The sequence below is a fragment of the Lethenteron reissneri genome, chromosome 34 (genome assembly GCF_015708825.2).
Source record: "Lethenteron reissneri isolate LAM-NWPU_2019-01 chromosome 34, ASM1570882v1, whole genome shotgun sequence".
Taxonomy (NCBI): domain Eukaryota; kingdom Metazoa; phylum Chordata; class Hyperoartia; order Petromyzontiformes; family Petromyzontidae; genus Lethenteron; species Lethenteron reissneri.
Window position 1 is genome coordinate 13,682,898 of NC_083812.1, and position 21,469 is coordinate 13,704,366.

The following is a 21,469-nucleotide window of genomic DNA, read 5'->3' on the forward strand; positions in this document are numbered from 1 at the left end:
ATCGCTCAGGAAGTGGCGATAGGAGTGTCAGCAGGTGCAATACGAAAGGCTCTATTGCCCACGTGACGTGGGGTGGCCTTCATCCAGCAGTGGATTGACAAAGTTCGAAAAGGAAATACTGGGGGCAATTGGCCATTCCCGAAACACGTGTTTTTGTGTTGTATCGATACCGACTGCTGGATTTGGCGAGGTCCCCGGCTCTGGACCGTCATGGAGTGGAGCTGCCCGATACAGCATGGGCCTTGCACTCAATTTGTATTAATTCCATGATGTGTAAAGATTATTATGTAAATATTATTTCCACACGAAGCGGTGCTTTTGTGCAATAAACAGTTTGTAAACTCATTAGTCCACACAAGCCTCCGCTAGATCGCGTGACCATTCCATTGTGAGAGGAAGGAAAGTATATGAGGGATGGGAACTGCTTAATGGACAGAGGAAGTTGATCTCCAGTGAAGATGACCGGTTGCGGAAGCATGTCCCGTTAGAAAACAGTGAACATGTTACGTGAACATCTTGATACAGATATTTTGCTGTGACAGTTTCACCTGAAGACAGAAGCTTGTGTTGCCTCCGAAACGTCGTGATTTTATTTTTATTAATTTTTTTACCTACGTGACTTTACCGAAAGAACTAAGAGTATGTTACGGCCGTTACTGTTGCTGCACGGCTTGCGATGTTTCCACATCTGAAAATGCTTCCAAAACACTAATCGAAGTCTGCCCTCGCTGAATCGGCACACTTCATGCTCGACGGCAAAATCTTCACCTCGTGACGAGCGAACTCAACTTGGACGGGGGGGAGAGCGGGGGTGACGACTTACCCAAGACGTCGCCACGACGACGTCCACCGCCAGTGACGGCTCCATCCTGTCCCCTTGTGCAGCTGCACCCCCCCCCCCCCTCATTAGCAAGATATCCCAGACGACTTCTTCCCCGTTGAAGATAAAACTCTTAAACTATAATTAAAACAATTCTTACCAGGCAAGGCCCACCGAGCTATGTAGCTCTTTTTTCAGACGCAATTTGGCCACAGATGGCTCAACAAAGTGGCCCATCACAGTGTAAACGTAGAGCAGCCAAAACCTCTAAACGCGTGACTTCAACTCTAAATGTGCAGGGAAAAACCGGAGCCTTAAGAAAAATCCACGCGACCAACAGGTGAGAGACGCCACCAACTCCAAACACACAGCAGGCGTCAAAGGTCGGGATCAAATTCCTGCGCACCAGGTGAGGTTGTTAGCATTTCGTCACCGTGGCAAGCGGCAATAAACACAAGATGGCAATGTGCATCTCGTCCGGCATGGCCCCCCAGTACCTCGTGGGCAGGGGTCACCTCTGCAGGGGTCAACCTTGGGACCACGTAACGACCGTGGTGCCGTAGCTACGTTCATTCATTGCTCTCGACTTACTTGACTTACTCTTTGGTTCCGAAAGAACCAAGAGTATGGAGATTCCAGCAGTCACAAAAGCTTCAAATCAAGATTGCTCATGACCTCTTGCCCACTTTTATGTCGACTTGAATATTAATCACAGGGCCGTGGGCTCCTGGAGACGTTGAAGATCGAGGGGGAGCAGATGCCGGTCTCCAATGTTTGTTTTTGACATGTAGACGGATATGTGGAAGTTAACTCAGGAGGTAGTTGTAGCATTTTGTTCACCAGTTTCATCACACCCACACCGTGATCAACCGCCACGCTACCCACCACCTCTCCACTGTGAGATTCCCTCTCATCTCCTCGCTCGCGCCAAGCGGCGCTGTGAAACCTTGAAAGATGAACGTATTCGTTCTCCATTACTTGGCGTTTTGGACCTTTGCTAACAGAAAGTGATACGAAAATAAGTTTCACTTGAGCACTGACTGTGATGCTGTTTTATGTGGTTTCTCTCACTGGAATTGGCCGTTGGCTTGATTTAAATGCAGGTCCCGATCTGGCCGTAAAAGAAAAGTGTTAACATAAAAATACCTCGACACTAGGACTGCAACAATTCGCTTTCCACTCTGGCAAGTCAAATTGTGCCAATTTAGTTATGAGATTTTAGTTTGGTTCACACTGTGGTGAACGGTAGCACCATCAGTGCCGCAGCGGTGACAAAGAGTTTATCACACACGTGCGTACACCAATTGAAAACCACCCGGTCCTTCCACACGTAATCGGATGGCATATTATTGCGAGCCCAAGAAACAATATCACATCGTTGAGACGTGCGTTATCGTTGCCACCCATACAACACCACAGCTCCGCGTGAACACAGAGAGAGCGCAAGCACAGACTGTCCAGCTTCGGGTGTTTTATTTCGCAATGTACAACCGTGTCAAAAGTCTTGACAAACGGACATCCAGGATGCTTAGTCCTTCTGCAAAAGACAGAGAGACGATGTCAGGACACGGCATGAAACATGCGGTTACGTACAAGCAAGCGCATGCGATTCCACTCCTGCGGGTCACAGCAACCGATCACATGCAACTGAAAACCGCGATCAAACGCAGTCCACCACACCGAGTCTGTCCGATGCATGCAATCCCACAAAGCCCAAAGCGAATCCGCAACTAGAAAAGGGGGCAGAGGGGGGGGGGCGTTGTTTGGAAGCCAGCGGAGCTACAAGAGGTACATGCAGAGATGGTCGACACACACACAAAGGATCACTCGCGCTCAGACGCACGCGATGCCAGCATGCAATGGTGAAAGCATAATCAATCGCCATACAATAATCACAGCGCGATTAAACAAGACATTGCAAACACCGCCGCTCAGCTTACACACTATGCAATTGTGACCTTATAGACTTTAATCTTCGTTAACAAAAAAAGCAAGCCAGCTTTGAGATCGGCCGTAATATTTAACCGTTACCTACAAAAAATAAGCCAGGCCATCATCTGCCAAGCTGGAAATCACTTTGATGCAGGGTTAAGTTGTGAAGATCGTCAATTCGTAGATTTAAACGAGCGTCTAAATTCCCAAGCGAGTCGTAAAGCGGCGAGATTTGCGCCCGATGGCCAACGTTGATTTCAGCAAAATGATCGCGACAGCATGCACACATGCAACACACATGCGCACGGTCACCGCACCCCACCACCAACACCGCCGCCGCCACGCATGCTACAAGTATCGTCGTTAGCACAGCCGCGAGCTGCAGCCAAAGCAAGTTTGTGGTGGATCGCACAGCAGCAGCAGCAGTGGGGGGGGGGGGGGCCCGGGCCATTACCATTACCTGTAGCCACCTCGCCGCTACTTCTGTGGGTCGTCGTGTGTGGGGGGGGGGGGGCACGCACGGAGGAAGGGGGGCGAGGGGAGGAGGAGACATACGTCAACACTGCACAGACAGACCAAACCTGCGCCGTCTCTCCCTTGCCCTCGCCGCTCTCAACATCAGCGCCAGGCACGCTAGGGATGTGACAACTCTCCTTCTTGCCATTCGTTGTCAAGAAACTAATCCGATTTTGTTAGTTTCTACTGCCCATCTCGTTTGTACCATCTTGTCTATAGCCGTCTCCTCTGTACGGACTTCCTTTGTACCGTTTCTTCCACAGTGCACGGTCTGCACCGTCTTGCTTCTCACTGTTTCATTTGGCCACAATATAGAAAGTTCGCACAAACTGCAGCTATCGATTCTTGGGCACACAGTGCAACGCATTCATTGTGAGCATAAGAATCAGTTGTAATCGTTACATGCCTAGCGTCCAACCAAAGCCTCTCAAGTGCACAATGGGAACTACACATTCGCCAACTTGCGTCAGCACCTGTGATACACGGACACTCGGTGGTTAGAGCTTGCGCGGCCTGAACTCCGCTCTACACCGATCCCTCCAGCTGAAAGGGAAGAGATATTCCATACATGGAGGCAGATGAATTGTGGGGGAAAAAGCTGGGACAGATTTGAGGATTTTTCTGCTACAATCCTGAATATATGTTGATGGAGTAGTGATTTGCATAGAGGAGAAATGGTTGTGTTTAATATCAACAAAAAACGACGCATCTTTGCTCCAAAGTATTGAATAACAAAGTTGAGTAACACATTTGCGATGCAAGTGCATATGATGCTACTGCATCACAATGTGTTGCACTCGCATGGCAGTCACCAAGTGCAAAATGCTAAATCTACACTACTTTGGTAAATGACATCCATAAGGCTTGTAAATAGAAGCCATGTGACGACATTGTACCGGCAGGAGAGTAAACAGCAAATCGTTATTTAGACTCCAGCTATCTGCGGTGCAAGTGCAGCCACACCGAGATGTCGCGAATACACAAGACGATATCGCCACCGGGATATCGCTGTTCACTACCCCGGACCGCCAGCCACGTGTCGTCGCTGGCGAGCGGTTACCTCTCATCGCCTCTGCGAGTCCCGGACGCAAGGGGAGAGCGACACCTTGTGAGCGGATCACGACGCCACCGACTCGCCAACTCAAACAAACTTGTGCATCACCCCACGACGTCACGAGCTGAACACATTGCCATCTCCAAGAACGTACTCGGATACACCGCCACGTTCTCATCCGCGCACGTCCAGCAGGCACTCAAAACGAACTCGCACGCAAGGCCCCGCTCCCCCGTCTCCTCTTCCGGTCTCACCTTCTTGGCAGCGGCGCCGACAGCAGCCTTGGCCGTGCCGCGAACCTTCTTCTGACGGTTCTTGCGTTCCTTGCGCTGCTTGCGGGAAGTCTTCTTGCGCTCCAGCAGCCCGTGCTGCACACAAAAGACCCGGGGGGAAATAGAACGTTGGGTCAACCTCGTAGTTGCAGACGTGCTTTGGTCTCACAGCCCCTTGGCTAGCACTTTAAGGCACCCAAAAAAAACAACCCTAATGTCGTGGATACATGCGTAGAATTTCTCTAAGCGTTCCAAAGACAGGAACGAATGTGTAATGGGGAAAACAATCTTGAAAGTGATCGTATTGAAAGCTCACTTTAGAAGCTTTGGTCATGAGAAAACTTCAGGAACAGTCAATTGTACTTTTGTGAATCAACAGTGACGTTGCTTCCACACGTGTTTACATCAATTCAGTGGTCATCGCGAGAGCACATCTGACCATTAATCATTTAAGAGTTTGGCTTCGAAATAACGTGGCTGAATATGACGTCCTGCATGTGTTATTTTAGGCGAAAAAAATTATAAAAAGAAAATGTTACAACGTTCTTCTGAAGCTCAAAATCTGAACGTGCAAATGCCGGCGTGAGGTTAGCGGTGCAGAAATGTCACGCGCCAGGCAATCAGCGCTGGCTTTATACGTCACAGCACCGACTGCACCACTATCAGATCAACACATATCAAGAGGCCGATGCGTGCATCCTCTTGATGCATGGAAAGTTAAAGACAAGCCACAGAACAATTGTGGTCATGCAACTCAAACTACGCATCGTATTCTAAACCACTGCAGCCTGCGCTCTTTCAATGAACAGCAAAACTACACCAACTCTCTCCTGAAAACCAAACCCTCTTCCTGGTGGCTAGAAGACCTTAATGGCATCTAGTGCCCGACCATATTACCGTCCACGAAAATAATACTTTCATAGCTTAACATTGTATACATAAATGCGTTTTAAAACATGAATTGGTCTCAATTTGGTATTCATAGAAAACATTTTCTAGAATAAAACCACGATAAAACCATAGCATGGCATTTCACGGACACAAAAGTAATGTTCGTTCTCGTTAACACAGCTCCAAACGCTTATTAAACACCCCAGGAGCCATAGGGCTGCTTGAACATCTACAAGAACTTCTCGCAGGATGGTATTGGACATTGACCGGCAAAGTTGTAAAAAACGACTTGACACGGAGGAGATCTCAAACGGTGGCGAGGGATTTTGGAGTCGCACCCTGACGAGACGGTGCTTGGGCTCGTTCTTCTTGGCGAAGTCCAGAGTGTCGTAGATCATGCCGAAGCCCGTGGTCTTGCCGCCTCCGAACTGCGTGCGGAAGCCGTAGACGAAGACCACGTCCATGGTGGTCTTGTACAGCTTGGCGAGCTTCTCGCGCACCTCTGTCTTGGGCACCGTCGCCTTGCCCGGGTGGAGGACGTCAACCACCTGGGGACGGCCCGCGGATCGTCATTCACGCCCGCAAACCATTTCATTCACCAGGGCCACATTTACTTCATTCCTCAGGGCCACAACCACTTCATTCACCAAAGCCATAACCATATCATTCATCAAGGCCACTTCACCACATTGACATCCGGACCACCAATACACCTCATTCATTAGGACCACCACATCAATTCCACTCACCGCACCGTCACTCAAAGCACCACTACTCATGCAACCATCAACGCACTATCACAAGAACCACGATTCACAATTTCAGTTCCACTACTCAGAGCACAATGGGAAAAAGTTTTAATTCCACAAAGTGAAAGATCTCCCGTATAGGTTTTACAGAATTTTGGGGTAAGCACTGTTATCGAGCACCTATGTAGGTCGCCACGGCACACGAGGGGGTGGGTGGCCAGCACCATGCCCGGCCGCCTTTGTCTCCAAAGTGGCGATGTTTACACACCGCACCAGGTACTCATTTGAAGCAAAGTCGACCAAGGGGAGGCCCAGGTCCGGTTTTAGAGAATCGTCACCGGTGTTGGCCGTGAGCGGGAATCCAACCCGGATCGCCGGATTCGTATCGCGGCGGTGCGCTAACCGCTGCACCACCACCGCTCCCAAATTGTTTCCACGCAACAGGTGCCCCACAAGCACTGCCGTGTCCCCGCAAGGAGAGCGGCGGCGGCGGCGCCTCCAACTACTCACCATCTGCTTGCGCTGCAGAAGGCGGTTCGTCATGAACTTCCGCGTGCGGATGGTTACGGCTGCTGTTTCACTCTGCGGACACACAGGGAGACGGTGCAGTTTACACGGGAGGGGACAACACCTACAGAGGACACGTGTGCATGGGAGGGGGCTCGAGGCAGAGCGAGGGACAACCACAAGGCAGAGGGAACAGAAAGAGACTGGTGCATTGAGACGACACAGGTACATTGGGGAGGTGGGGGGGGCAAAGGGAGACGGAAGACACGGCCCCCCCCCCCCGTGTGGAGAGGGCCGTAGGAAAATAATACAGACGGCGCAAAGAAGGCACACAGGCGACGGTTACAGGGGAACAAACAAAACAAAGATCCCCCGTATAGCCTTAACAGATTTTTGGGCCAAGTGCTTGTTAGCCAGCGCCGATTAAGGGCAGCCCGGCACACGAGGGGGTGGGTGGCCAGCACCACGCCCGGCCGCCTTTGTCTCCCGAGTGGCGATGTTTAAATATCGCAACAGGTACTCATTTGAGGCCGAGTCAACCTAGGGAGAGGCCCCAAGACCGGTTCAGATAATCGTCACCGGTGTTGGTCGTGAGCGGGAATCGAATTGGGGTCGCCGGGTTCGTAGCGCAGCGCGCTAACCACTGCGCCACCGCTCCCCAGAGCAGAGGGCCACACAAGGGAACAGAAGGAAACTAAAATCACACTCGCACGGGGAAACAGGCGGAGAGTTAAACGCACTGTACACAGGGAGGATCACTTCAGACACACTCTGACAAAGACCCACCCACCGCTTTGCCTTAACAGACTTTTGAAGCAAGTGCTGCTAGCGAGCACCAATGAAGGCCGGAACGGTACAAGGGGGGTTGGGTGGCCAGGCATTTGCCTCCCCAGTGGCACAATTTACAGATAGCATTGATGCTGAGTCGACCTAGGGGAAGCCCAGGACACAAGCACGCACACGGGCTCCCAATGAGCGAGCCTCCTCCCCGGTGTCTGGTACAAAGCCGCGTGGTCATCACCGAACTTTGCGACCGCCACCACCACCACCAGGGTTGTCACGAACGGCCACGCCACACAGCCCGACCCGAGGGGCGATAAAGCGAAGCTACTCGAGCAGAAACCACGTTTCGATTATTGCCGCCTGTAGCCGCATGGTCGACATCGAACGCGGCGGCTTAACTTTGCACAATCGACCAACTCCACTGCGAATAATCTGTAACGTTTAAAGAACCTCCAAGCGAGGCATAAATCTATTTATATAAAAAACGGCATATTCCGTGTTTTTTTACGCGGGTGCCCCGAGCACCGGCCACCCTCGCCTCGCTACTCCAGCCGCCCGACCGCGCATCTCGGGCGGCCGCGGTAACTAGGCGAGAGCGGGGTCGGGTTAGGCCGAGCCCCCGGGGGTCGGGGCCGCGACTCAATGGGAGTTTCAAACAACTAAAAAATCTCGGATTTGTGCGCGAATCGGTGCCCAAAGCCCGAGCGCGGTCGATCGGGCGGAACGAGGGGCGCGAGCCGAACGATCTGCGGAGGGCGGATGGCTCGAGACGGGGTGGGATGGCGTCGGATTGCGAGAGGAGAAATTCGCTCACCATGGCGTCGGTAGCTGAGCGGCCGGGGGAGAGAAGGGGCGTGAAGCAGCGAGGACCCCGACTTAGGTCCCCGCGGAGCTGCCGGACCCACGGCTGCCCCTTGCGAGTGCCTGCTCGGGGCGGCGGGTAATTACTGCCTGTTTGTAAATTAATGCTGTACGGTTTTATTGAAATAAGATATTATTGTTATATGTATTTTAAAATATATAATTATTATGTTTTTTACGTATAGTACAGTACGTATATCAAAATTGATTTACTTGTATGTAAAGTATATGCAAATATTGAAAATATATTTACAATATATTGTAAATTTCGATTTAAAGCTTTCGTGACTGCAGGGATTCATATTCTTGGTTCTTTCGGTAAAGTCACGTAGAAGGGAAATAATAAAATAATAAAATAAAACTATTAAATATATAAAACAACAATATATTGTAACTATATATTTGCTATTTGCAATATATTTACATATAATATATTGTAAATAATTTTGCATTTAATATACATTCATGTTTTTCTTGCCAATGTCCATGTTTCTGGTCCATACCTGTCAACCCATGCGGTTTACCCCGTATTCTTGTACAGGAAAATTTAGTTTTCAGATCGATACGGCGTACAGCCTCATGATATACGGGCAAAACATTATTTTTTTGTGTCTGTTTGTGTTTCTCCCTTGTGATTGGGACATTGTCGGATGAACGTTGAGATTTATAAGGCCAATAATGTCTGGATTTGTCTGTGATGAGGTAGGCACTGATACAGGGTCGACCGGTATGCTGGTCTATATGTCATAAGCAGGCATCTTTACAATTATGGAAATCGCCTGATGAAGCTGGCTGCAATTACCAGCGAAATTTCACACTCAAATTGAAAACTGTTGTGGGTTTATTCTCCAACAGACCGGTGTGCTGAACTCGTTACTAAATGTCACGTTCTGTTCACGTGACAAACCTCACTGGCTGCGTCGGGTGGAGGATGGCTTTACGACACAACTACATTAACGTGATCGTTTAACCCAACAAAACATAATCAACAATTATTACGAGGTAAAATTATTTACCGATTTAGAGCTTTCTTCGTCAGGCAAAGTGGTATATGTTGCTTTCTCATACTAATTTCCCAAAGCACACGAAGAGGCAACGGATGAAAGGGTGATGCGAGGGGAGGTAAGAGTTGGAGAGAGAAGGTTGGAGCAGCGTCTGTTTTCATAGGGGGCGGTGGGGAGAGCGAGGGGGCGGGGTCACGCAGAAGCCACGTGATTTGGGGAGGGGTCAGGGCGCCACGGTGGTGAGACGTCAACGGCCTCGCCTGGTCTGCGGGAGGTCGGCGTCTGCTGTACATTTTGAGTTTGTGTGTCTCCTCGCTCCCCGTCGTCGCGTGGATTTTTCTCCGGGTCCTCCGGTTTTTCCCCTCCACACTTAGAACCACGCGTTGAGAGCATTTGGCCGCTATACATTTCCACGTGATGATGATGATGCTGCTAAGCCACTTTATTGAGCTATCACTTGTGATAGCCAGGCCGCTTCTGCAAAATAGAGCTACGTAGCTCAGTGGGCATTACCTGGTTAAATAAAAAAACAGTTTTATAGTTTAGTTTAAGTATATATTCAGATACTGTATAGAGATACACCGTAACATAACTGTCCACCCAGTTCCTCTAAATTCCCCATGATGTCGTTCTGCGCTGACTGAAGCGTGTTGTGACCAATGGGGATCATTTCGGACCGACGATGACCGTGAGGCTTTTCTCCGGAGCCGGAACGTTTCGCTCGTCGAGTAAAATGTTTGGCATGGCCCCGGCTTGTCGCGACGAGTCGTTTGTCCACCCCTGCCGATGCCACCTGCGCCAGATCGTTGTTTTGTACCACGCATTTTGCTTTCACGCGGCGCCTCTCTCTTGCCAGAGAGACTCAATGTGATCTCGGACGTTTGTAAATGTAATTGACACATGCACGTAAAATCCCATCCGCTGCAGACGTGTGCAGTGTCGTATTACTCTTTAAACACTCTGTTGGTTACACAAACAAAAAACTTAACACATTGGTGAATAGCGCTGTGGCCCTAAAATAAAAAAAAGTGTATAATATACAGTAATCCATAATAGAGGTTTTATTTTGGGGTTAAATCGAGTGAATATAGATGTGTTGTGAAACCCGCCACCACCCAACACAACCTTAACCTTATTCGCATTCTTAAAGGGGTTTGGGAAATCGGTGGGTTGGTGATATCAATTGGCTGTGTCGGGTGGTGGAGGGTTTAACGAAACATTTATATTGACGCGCTCTAAGCCAAAAAAAATCCCGGTCGATTATGGATATTGGTCGCGAAAACCGACTGCATATTAAAATGTACAATATGTGACAGAGAGGTCAAAGAGCGGGTAGTCTCACACAGCTATTGGTGCAGTGAGCTCACACAGCCGGTTTTATGCAAACTGCACCAGACAAGTCGATGGTGTGTTTTGAAACAATTTCACAACCGCTACCATTCAATATAATCATTGATGAGGCTGATAACCATTTCGTGAAGATCCAAATTCGATGTTTCATTGCACTTCCAGGCTCTTTGTGTCATTGACACACGAAGGCTCGAACGATAATCACTTCGGGCACAGCATCAAGTGTTACGTCTACAGATCGAGTAGCCGTGGATGTACAGTTAATAACATTACAATAATAACACTGGTCAACAAGAAAAAAATTTCTGGCCTAGACTTTTGCAGCTGTTTTAGACTAATTTCAGGGTGCTGATTCCAAATCTGATCTCAGATTTGCTCTATCACATCATTTTTATGCTATCGACATACCCCATTTTAATTTATTTTACCTGAAATTAACTCTGTCACTTATGATTCCAAGTTATTGCGAGTCAGTGACTGCTTTAGTGTTAAAATATGGTGCTGTATTTTTAGGATAGTGAGTTTATAATATAATTTTATGTAGATATCCACATCTGTTTACTATGTTTCTTCTGCAGTTTTTATTGAAAATGCAATATTTGATATCTCAAAAACCTGATGTGATAGACAAACACTGATGCCAGATTTGGAATCAGCACCCCAAAATTACCTTAAACCCGTTGGAATACCTTATGCCAGAAAAAGTGTGTTGACCAGTGTAATCTAACGAGAGCCATGAGGGTTGTTTTTGTAGAATAGAGTACGGGACTTCAATACGCTGGGCACAGTGGTGGGTTCGTGATATCACTCGCCACTGGTAAAGAGTCATGGCCGGGAATAGAACTCAGGTTCGCAGGGGTTCATCACGAACTGCGCTAATCACTGCACCGCCACTCACCACTTGGAGGCCAATACACATTTCTACACTTTACAGAAAAAAAACAATTCCATAGACCTCTCGTTTGCCGTGTCCCAAATGCATTTATTTGAAGGATAAAAAGCCATACAATAGAAATCATATTCAGAACGTATAAGAAATATTTGCCTTGGCCGATATTGTTTTATTTCTTCTATCGGCGACAATTCTCTTTCCCAAACCCCTCTTAGAATGCGAATGAAGTTCATTAATTTGAGCAGACCAAAAAATAATAATACGAGGCAATTCTGATTCCAGAGATTCAGTCGCGTTGTGTTCTCTGAGTGAAGGATTGCAGTGGGACCAGTTGGCTGGAAGCCTCATTCCTAATAGCCATGGGGACTTTCAGGTTTATAATAATAATGACTTCACGTCAGAGGAACCACAGACGGGCCTCGATGCAGAATCAGCGGCACCCACGCGGTGAGCCGCGGGCGTTACCAACAATTGTCCAACCTCTGGTTTAGCAGCTCCACAATGGGGCTGTCTATGATTAAAAACTAAACTATATATTTATATTTTTTGTTTTACCAGGTAAGGGCCCACTGAACTATGTGGCTTTTTTCAAAAGCGACCTGGCTATCACAATTGGTAGCTTCAACGAAGTTGGCTTATCACGTGGACACTTACAACAGTAGCCGAATCCTCTATTGTCGAATTAAATGTGGAGCGAATTAAATGTGGAGGGAAAAACTGGAGGAAAAATCCATGCGACCACGGGGAGAGAGAACAAGCGAACTCTAAAATATACAGCCGGCGTCAGGGTAGGGATCGAACCCACGCCCTCCTGCACACCACGTGATGTAGCTAACACCTCGCCACCGTGGTGCACCATTATGCCCTGGCGAATATCCATCGAGTGTATGAGATGTCGAACTTCTTTCGCACCGTACGTAGCCAACCGCGCAATGTGACGGTCCATCAGCTTGCGGGGCCGTTCAGGAGAATGCCGGTGGAGGAGGAGGTCTGGTGAGAAGGGTATCGCCCGCGTGGTGTGTCGAACGATGGTGACTCTTGCTTGCTCTTCACGCCAAGGAGATCCGCGGAAACCGTGTCAGACTGCGTTCTGCACAGCTCGGAGTGCCGCCTGGCACAGGGGGTCGATACCCCCGTCTCCTCCTGAGGGACAAGACAAAGATCGACCCCCCGTGTAGCCTTAACAGACTGTTGGGGCAAGCGCTGTTAGCGAGCAGCACCTATAAAGGCCGGCACGGCACACGAAGTGGTGGATGGCCAGCACACACACTCTAAGTATCAGTGTTCTTCACTCATTTTCAGAGGGGGTTGGTGGGGGGCACTTTTGCCGATAAGACATCACCAGTGTGAGGGCCGCCACACCATTTGAAACCATTGGGGGTGTTTTCACCAGTTGTGTATTGTCGCGGGCCGCTCTAAAGGCCACCATCGGGGGCCGCCAGTGGCCCGCGGGCCTTGCAAAGACAAAGGTTTCCCACTATAGCTTTGACCGGCTCCTGGGGCAAGTGCTGTCAGCGAGTAGCCCACCTATGAAAGCCGGCACGGCACACGAAGAGTGTGTGGGTGGCCAGCACCAGGCCCGGCCGCCTTTGTCTCTCTAAGTGGCGATGCTTTACTCAGCGCACCAGGTGAGTCGAACCAGGAGAGGCCCAGGACCGATTCAGACACAAAGATAGACACGCAGGGGCACACAAGGCCCACGGTGGATGGCCAATACGTGGGTGGCAATCCAGGGGTGGATCGCAAAACATTTTGGCGTGGATCTCAAGGACAACTCAGAACAAACAATTATCGTTATGGCTGATGGCAAATTTAAAAAAAATCTCTGACTTATATGACCACATTAACCCCCCCCTCCCCTCTGGGTGTTCGCACGGTGATGAGATCACCTCAACTCCTCAGATCAAAAAGAGGACTTCTTCTTCTTCACAGTTCTGGCAACCGCCCGACGAAGCTGTTTGTTGTAATCACTCAGCAGAAAGTCACCGCATTGTAAATGCTGATTGGCTAATTGGCACGTTCTGTTTACATGACAAACCTTAAAGATTGGCTGTGTCGGATGGTGGCGGGTTTAACGACGCATTTATATTTACGCGATCTAACCCCCCCCCCAATTTTATGTGAAAAATCCTATACTTAATAATTCACACATTGTAAAAAGAACACAATAAGTTATACCCATACATAGCGCTAGTACTTGGTACTGCCCGTAACGTGTCCATGGCATATTACTGGGTCACATCTTGGTCGCGGTTTCCCTGTGGATCGCGAAACCCGGTGGTGAGATCCAAGATTTTGCACACAGCGTTGAAATGCGGTGTTTTTTCTGAAAGACTTTGCTGTTTTTTCCTCGATTTTTCTGTTGCGTGTAGTCACTTGTTCATGTTTTTGTTTTGTTGCGGTTGCACCCGAGTCAAGAGCCGCATGGCTCACAGGGTTATACCTAATACATGAAACTGAAATGAAGCGACACGGATCATCACATCTCGTGCGGGGGGGGGGGGGTATTGCCCACACACTCGGCCTTGTGCCCTGTGTAGGACGGCCAGGGCACGGGGCAATTTCGAGCAGAGTCCAGGAGACGGCGCCACCCTCATTGCGATCAATAGCCGGGCGGTGGTGAGCTGCCTGCAATCCAGCACGGTGGTGGGAGCAGTGAGGGTTCGTGGATATCAAAAAAATCCACGGGGAGAGAGACACCGCAAACATTTTGAAATATATTTGGCAACGTAAGGCCCACTGAGCTACGTAGTAGCTCTTTTGCAGAAGCGACCTGGGTATCACAAGTGATAGCTCAAGAAAGTGGCTTAGCATCATCATCATCATCACGTGGGAATGTATAGCGGCCACATATTCTCAAGGCGTGGTTCTCAGCGTGGAGGGGAAAAACCGGAGGACCCGGAGAAAAATCCACGCGACCACGGGGAGAGAGGAGACACGCGAACTCCAAATATGCAGCAGGCGTCAGGATCGGGATCGAACTCACGATCTCCTGCGTAGCAGGCGAGGGAGTTAATATTTCGCAACGGCGGCGTCCCAAAAGCGTTTACACTCGGGGCTTCGTTTTTAATGGGGAAAGAATCAGATAATACTACACTGTAACATGATAACAAATGTATGTTAATAGCTTTAAAAACCAAAGAGTATCTCCCACTTGCTCGCCATCACTATCAACGCGTGCCTGGAATCTTCTCCAGGTGGTCTCCAGAGCCCGGAGGCACACTTCTTGTGGCATCGTTGCAAATTCTCGGGAGTGTTCACATTTTTTTAAGCACCTTGTATATCTACCCTCCCGCTGGGAAAGGGAGGAGGGCAGAGGGGAGTGGGGGGTGGAATTGAGAGGCTCAGAAACAAGATTACCATGATAAAGTGACAAGCGAGTGTTTGATATACAGACGCACGCGTCGAGAATGTGCACTGCACATGTGTGCGCCACACACCGAACTCGAGGCCCGTGACGCGGCACGTGAACACCACCTCGCCGCGCACGCGCAGCTCCACGTGTTCGCGCGCGTGCACGCGCTCCGGCGCGCACGTGAACCCGTGTCGGCGGAGCAGGGCTAGAGTTGGAGGGGAGGGGGGCAGAGAGTTGGGGGGGAGGGGAGCGGGGTGTCGTGGGAGTGGGGGTGGATAGCGGATGCGAGAAAGTGGGGGGTAGGGGGGGGGGCTAGGGAGTGGGGGGTAGGGGGGGCGAGGGAGTGGGGGGTAGGGGGGCGAGGGAGTGGGAGGTAGGGGGGGCGAGGAAGTGGGGGGTAGGGGGGGGGCGAGGGAGTGGGGGGTAGCGGAGGCGAGGGAGTGGGGGTAGGGGGGGCGAGGAAGTGGGGGGTAGGGGGGGCGAGGAAGTGGGGGGTAGGGGGGGGCGAGGGAGTGGGGGGGGCGAGGAAGTGGGGGTAGGGGGGCGAGGGAGTGGGGGTAGGGGGGAATGGAGGGCAGGGAGGACGAGGGGGGGGTCATGGGTGCAGAGATCATGGGGGGTGAGTTCGTAATGGGCTTGGAGGGGTGGGGATTATAGAGCGGTGAGCTCTATGCAGTAAATGTACAGTCCTGTGTATATCCATGCCATGTCATCGGTTACGAGCGATTTACGTGAATAATTTAGAATCGGGGCCACGTTTAGAACGGCAGAGATCGAGGGCAGCATTTAACGGCGATAAAGATCGTGTTGGAGCGAATGCTCAGTCACACACCCAGACAGTCACACACCCACACAGTCACACACCCAGACAGTCACACATACACCCTCCCACACAGCCACACACCCACAAAGTCACACATCCACCCTCTCATACAGTCACACACCCAGACAGTCACACTCCCACCCACTGACACAATCACACACCCATCCACCCTCCCACTCACACACCCACCCACCCACTCACACAGAGACCCACCCACTCACACACCCACCCACTCACACACCCAGCCACCCACTCACACACCCACCCACTCACATAGACACCTACCCACTAACACACCCACCCATCCACTAACACACCCACCCACCCACCCACTCACACACCCAGCCACCCACTCACACCCACCCACTCACATAGACACCCACCCACTAACACACCCACCCACCCACTCACATAGACACCCACCCACTAACACACCCAACCACTAACACACCCACCCAACCACTAACACACCCACCCATCCACTAACACACCCACCCACTCACACACCCACTCACTCACACACCCACTCACTCACTCACATAGACACCCATCCACTCACACACCCACCCACTAACACACCCACCCACCCACCCACTCACACACCCACTCACTCACTCACATAAACACCCATTCACTCACACACCCACCCACTAACACACCCACCCATCCACTAACACACCCACCCACCCACTCACACACTCACTCACTCACACACCCACTCACTCACTCACATAGACACCCATTCACTCACACACCCACCCACTAACACACCCACCCACCCACTCACACACCCACCCACCCACTCACACACCCACTCACCCACTCACACAGACATCCACCCACTCACATAGACACCCACCCACTCACACACCCACCCACTCACACACCCACCCACCCACTCACACACCCACCCACCCACCCACTCACACACCCACCCACCCACTCACACAAACATCCACCCACTCACATAGACACCCACCCACTCACACACCCACCCACTCACACACCTACCCACTCACTCACATAGACACCCACCTACTCACACACCCACCCACCCACCCACTCCCACAGACACCCACCCACTCACCCACTCACCCGCTCACGCATCCACTGACTTACCCACTCGGGCTGAACGATTAATCGATTTCAAATCGAAATCGCAAATTGAAACAATGCGAGTAGCAAATCGCAAAGGCTGCGTTCTATTGCGATTTGAAAAGTCCTATTACCTTTATATTGGAATTGCTCTATTTTGTATTATTATAACTTTATCTATTTAACTTAACAATTGTTCTATGTTTGATTGTTCAATTTCAATAAAAATTTTTCATAAATACATGTTGGAAGCAATTAATATATTTTAAGTTCTCATCCTTGCATTAGAATAGAAAGAGCAGTTTCAATTTTGATGGTATCATGCGGTAATGCTCCATCACATGTTTTAAATCTATTACACAGTGAATATTGAACTGAAGCTTGACTTAAAAACATTTAATCGCAATATCTGTCAGAAAAATCGCAATTAGATATTTTCCCCAAACCGTTCAGTCCTATTACCCACCCCCCACCCACTCACGAGCAACATGAGCCACCATTGGCCACTGTGGCGGTGACGTCACCACACAGCGCTTGTGCCAGGCCAGGTGCACCTTAGGGCCACGTGAACGGTAAACGTCTCTTGCTGTTGGGAGGAGGTCACGGGACAGACCCATGTGCCATGGGTTGACTGTTGTGCCAGGCTAGGTGCAGGAAGTCACGGGACAGACCTAGGTGCCATCAGTTGCCTAAGACTGTGCCACTTTGCTGTGTTTTAGCCACCCGGCGCTCCACTCGTTGCTGTGAGCGTCGCTCCTCTGCCCTCCGTTGTTGCTGGAGGGCGACTGCCTCCAACTGCCCAGTAGCGTCCTTCACGAGCCTCCTCCACAGAAGCCGAACTTGACAGCGTTGGTTACCAGTGTATCGACAAGTCCACTCGGCACCACGTCCGCATCACTCCATCTCTTCTCTAGCCCGTGTCGCGCCCGTATAGCCCCCCTCTATCTGGCCAAACAGAAGCTGCTCGGGCATGCGTAGCTACTACTTCTTCTTGTTCGTCCATCAAAGTTGATGATGACCATGGCACGTTTGTCATTTTGTTGGGTTTTGATGAGTGCGCAGATGGCTGAAGAGGCCAATCCGAGCCCGGAATTCCCTGTGGCACACTGGACAGGTCAGGGAGGATGTAGAGCTCTGAGGTGCAGCCACACGTCCTTCCTTGGTAGATTTGCGCTGCTGCCTCTTCAAGATAGCACAAGAGCGTCTCCTACTCTCACATAGGACTGCACCGTCCTGTACTGTTCTTCTCCAGGCAGGTCGGTCCTGTGCTAGGGGTTCCCAGCTTTTCAGGTCGAATCCAAAGCTCTTCAAGGAAGCTTTAAAGTTGTCCTTGTAGCGCTTTTTGGGGCCACCTTGTGCTCGCTTGCCATTCCTCAGCTCGCCAAAGAAGACTTGTTTTGAAAGTCTCGCGTAGGGCATTCTGGTCACGTGGCCAGTCCATCTAAGCTGTTCCTTCGCAAGCAAGGTGTAGATGCTGGGGATATTTGCCTTGCTGAGGACTTCCGTGTCAGGGATTCTGTCTTGCCACTTGATCCTCAGCAGTTTCCTCAGACAGCTCAAGTGGAAATGATTCAATTTCTTGGCATGGCGCTGGTTAACTGTCCAGGCTTCGCACCCATACAGAAGAGTTGGTAAGACAACAGCCCGGTAGACCTTCAGTTTTGTCTCCTGCTTGATGCCAGTCCTTTCCCATACCGAGTCACGTAGACGTCCAAAGGCTGCACTGGCCTTGACAATCCTGATGTTAACTTCATCATCTATGTGCACAGCGCGAGACAGTGTACTACCAAGGTAAGTAAACTTGTCAACGGCTGAAAGCTTTTGCCCATTCGCAAAGATGGTTGGCTCAGTGTAGGGTTTCCCAGGAGCAGGTTGGTACAGGACTTCAGTCTTCGTTGTGCTGATTGTTAGGCCCAAGTTGTTTCAGGCTGCGGAGAGGTGCTCCATACTGTCCTGTAGATCTTGATTTGAGTCAGCAGCCAGAGCACAGTCATCAGCAAACAAAAGTTCTCGAGCAGTGATTTCCTCCACTCGAGTTTTGGCTTGCATCCTCCGCAGATTGAATAGCCCACCGTCAAAACGGTAGATGAAGTTAATCCCAGTGTTGTGGTTCTGGAATGAGTCTTGCAGCATGGCAGAAAACACCATGCTGAAGAGCGTTGGCGCTAAAACGCAGCCTTGCTTCACCCCGTTTGTGATTGGGAACGGATCTGGCCAAACAGAAGCTGCTCGGGCATGCGTAGCTACTACACTAGCACACTAACGTACCCACCCACCCAATCCCTCATCCAACTTATTCATCCACCAGCCCCGCACTCGCTCACTCACTCACCTATCAACTAGCTAACTCGCCCACTCACCCACCAACTCACTCACTCACTCACACATCCACTCACCCACCCACCCACTCACCTCTCAATTAGCTCACTCACGCACTCACCTACCAACTCGCTCACTCACACATCCACTCACTCACCCACCAACTCGCTTACTCGCCCACTCACCTACCAACTCACCCACTCGCCCACTCACTCACCCACCAACTCACTCACCCACCCACTCACCTATCAACTCGCTCACTCACACATCCACTGATCCACCCACTCACCTACCAACTCACTCACACATCCACTCACTCACCTCCCAACTCGCTCACTCACACGTCCACTCACCTACCCACCCACCCACCAACTCGCCCACTCACTGACTCACACAACCACTCACTCACCTATCAACTCGCTCACTGACACATCCACTCACCCACCAACTCGCTCACTCGCCCACTCACCTACCAACTCACTCACACATCCACTCACTAACCTATCAACTCGCTCACTCGCCCACTTACCCACCCACCAATTCGCTCACTCACACATCCACTGATCCACCCACCCACCAACTCGCCCACCCACTGACTCACACATCCACTCACTCACCTATCAACTCGCCCACTCACACATTCACTCACCTACCCACTCACCTACCCACTCACCTACCAACTCACTCATACAACAACCCACCCACTCATCAACTCGCCCACCCACTGACTCACACAGCAGTCCCAGGAGCCTCCAGGGCCGGTGACGAACGAGTCCGCAGGCCTCGTAGGGGCCATAGAGCAGCACCACATGGGGGGTGTCGCTCCCTTCCTCCATCCTCCTCCTCCACCTCCTACAGTATATGACTGTCTGCGTCTCTATCGGTAGCCCGATGGCTCAACGTCTCACTAAGCAGTACCTCCCCGGATTCCCCTCTCTCTAGACTGTATATCCCTGCCTCTGTGTCTCACTGTCTCTGTGTCTCACCGTGACTCTGTGTCTCACCGTGTCTCTGTGTCTGTGTCTCTGTGTCTGTCTTACCGTGTCTCTGTCTCACTGTGTCTCTGTGTCTCACTGTCTCTGTGTCTCACTCTGTGTCTCTGTCTCACTGTCTCTGTGTCTCACTCTGTGTCTCTGTGTCTCACCGTGACTCTGTGTCACACCGTGTCTCTGTGTCTGTGTCTCTGTGTCTGTCTCACAGTGTCTCTGTGTCTGTGTCTGTCTCACCGTATCTCTGTGTCTCACTGTCTCTGTGTCTCACTGCCTCTGTGTCTAACTATGTGTCTGTGTCTCTGTGTCTCACTCTGTGTCTCTGTGTCTGTGTCTCTGTGTCTGTGTCTCACTGCCTCTGTGTCTCACCGTATCTCTGTCTCACCGTGTTTCATTTCTGTCTCTCTCTCCCCGTGTCATCCAATGACGCCGTCTTCGTTGTAACTGCCTGACCCGTCCCTGCTGGACATGTGTGTAAACAAAAGAGCTTCACAGCTCATCGGATTCTGTCTCTCCCGTGTCTCCCCCTTGTCCCCCCCCCTCCGTGTCTCCCCCTTGTGTCTTCCTCTGTCCCTCGCTGTCTCCCTCGGTCTGCCCCCGTGTCTCCCTCTCCTCTGTCTCCCTCTGTCTCCCTCTGTTTCCCCCTTGTCTACCTCTATCTCACTCTGTCTCACCCCTGTCTAACCCGTGTCTCCCCGTGTCTCCCGCTGTCTCCCTCTTGTCTCCCTCGGTCTCCCCCCTTGGCTCCCTCTCCTCTGTCTCCCCCGTGTCTCCCTCTGTCTCCCCGTGGTCTCCCTCCGTCTCCCACGTGGGTGTTGTTGACCGCGTCGCCATGGTGACGGCACCGCGTCGCCACGGTGACGGCACCGCGTAGCCATGGTGACGGCACCGCGTCCTCCGAGAGACATGGAAACCGCAGCCCCGCGGCGTCTGTTTTTGTGACGTCAGCGGAATTGCCTCTGCGTGAGCGACGCTCGACTCCGCCCCCCATTGAGAACTCTTCCCAGAGCAGCGGTCCAAGGCCACTGATATCAGATACAACGATGTGCGTCGGTGTTACATAATCAATCATTCATGCGACACGTGTTTGTTTTAATTGAGAGACAACAACAACAGCAGCAGCAGCAGCAAGCATCTCAACCGGCCAATGGCACTTGCCGACGAATGTTTTCAGCGCCCACACCCAGGATCAGCTTGTTCCCAGTAAGCAGTGCATCACCCTGTCTCAGTAGATAGTTCATTATCAACACGGTGTAT

At 50.9% G+C, this 21,469-nt stretch overlaps 1 protein-coding gene across 5 annotated transcripts; it reads right to left on the bottom strand.

Moving 5' to 3' along the window:
• Positions 1-2,276: 2,276 nt before the first annotated feature.
• On the bottom strand, positions 2,277-20,622 carry RPS24 (ribosomal protein S24). Of its 5 annotated transcripts, XM_061565384.1 has the most exons (8): positions 19,957-20,074; positions 15,072-15,191; positions 8,339-8,448; positions 6,745-6,816; positions 5,824-6,033; positions 4,577-4,690; positions 3,213-3,235; positions 2,277-2,357 (listed from the first exon to the last, which is right to left on the bottom strand). In XM_061565384.1, the coding sequence occupies exons 1-7, from the start codon at positions 20,057-20,059 to the stop codon at positions 3,230-3,232; spliced, it is 735 nt and encodes a 244-aa protein (XP_061421368.1). In that variant the 5' UTR covers positions 20,060-20,074; the 3' UTR covers positions 2,277-2,357; positions 3,213-3,229. The 5 variants fall into 5 exon arrangements, with proteins under 5 accessions (XP_061421368.1, XP_061421369.1, XP_061421371.1 ...); XM_061565385.1 differs by lacking the exons at positions 3,213-3,235; positions 19,957-20,074 and adding an exon at positions 20,598-20,622; XM_061565387.1 differs by lacking the exons at positions 3,213-3,235; positions 19,957-20,074 and adding an exon at positions 20,582-20,597.
• Positions 20,623-21,469: the final 847 nt, after the last annotated feature.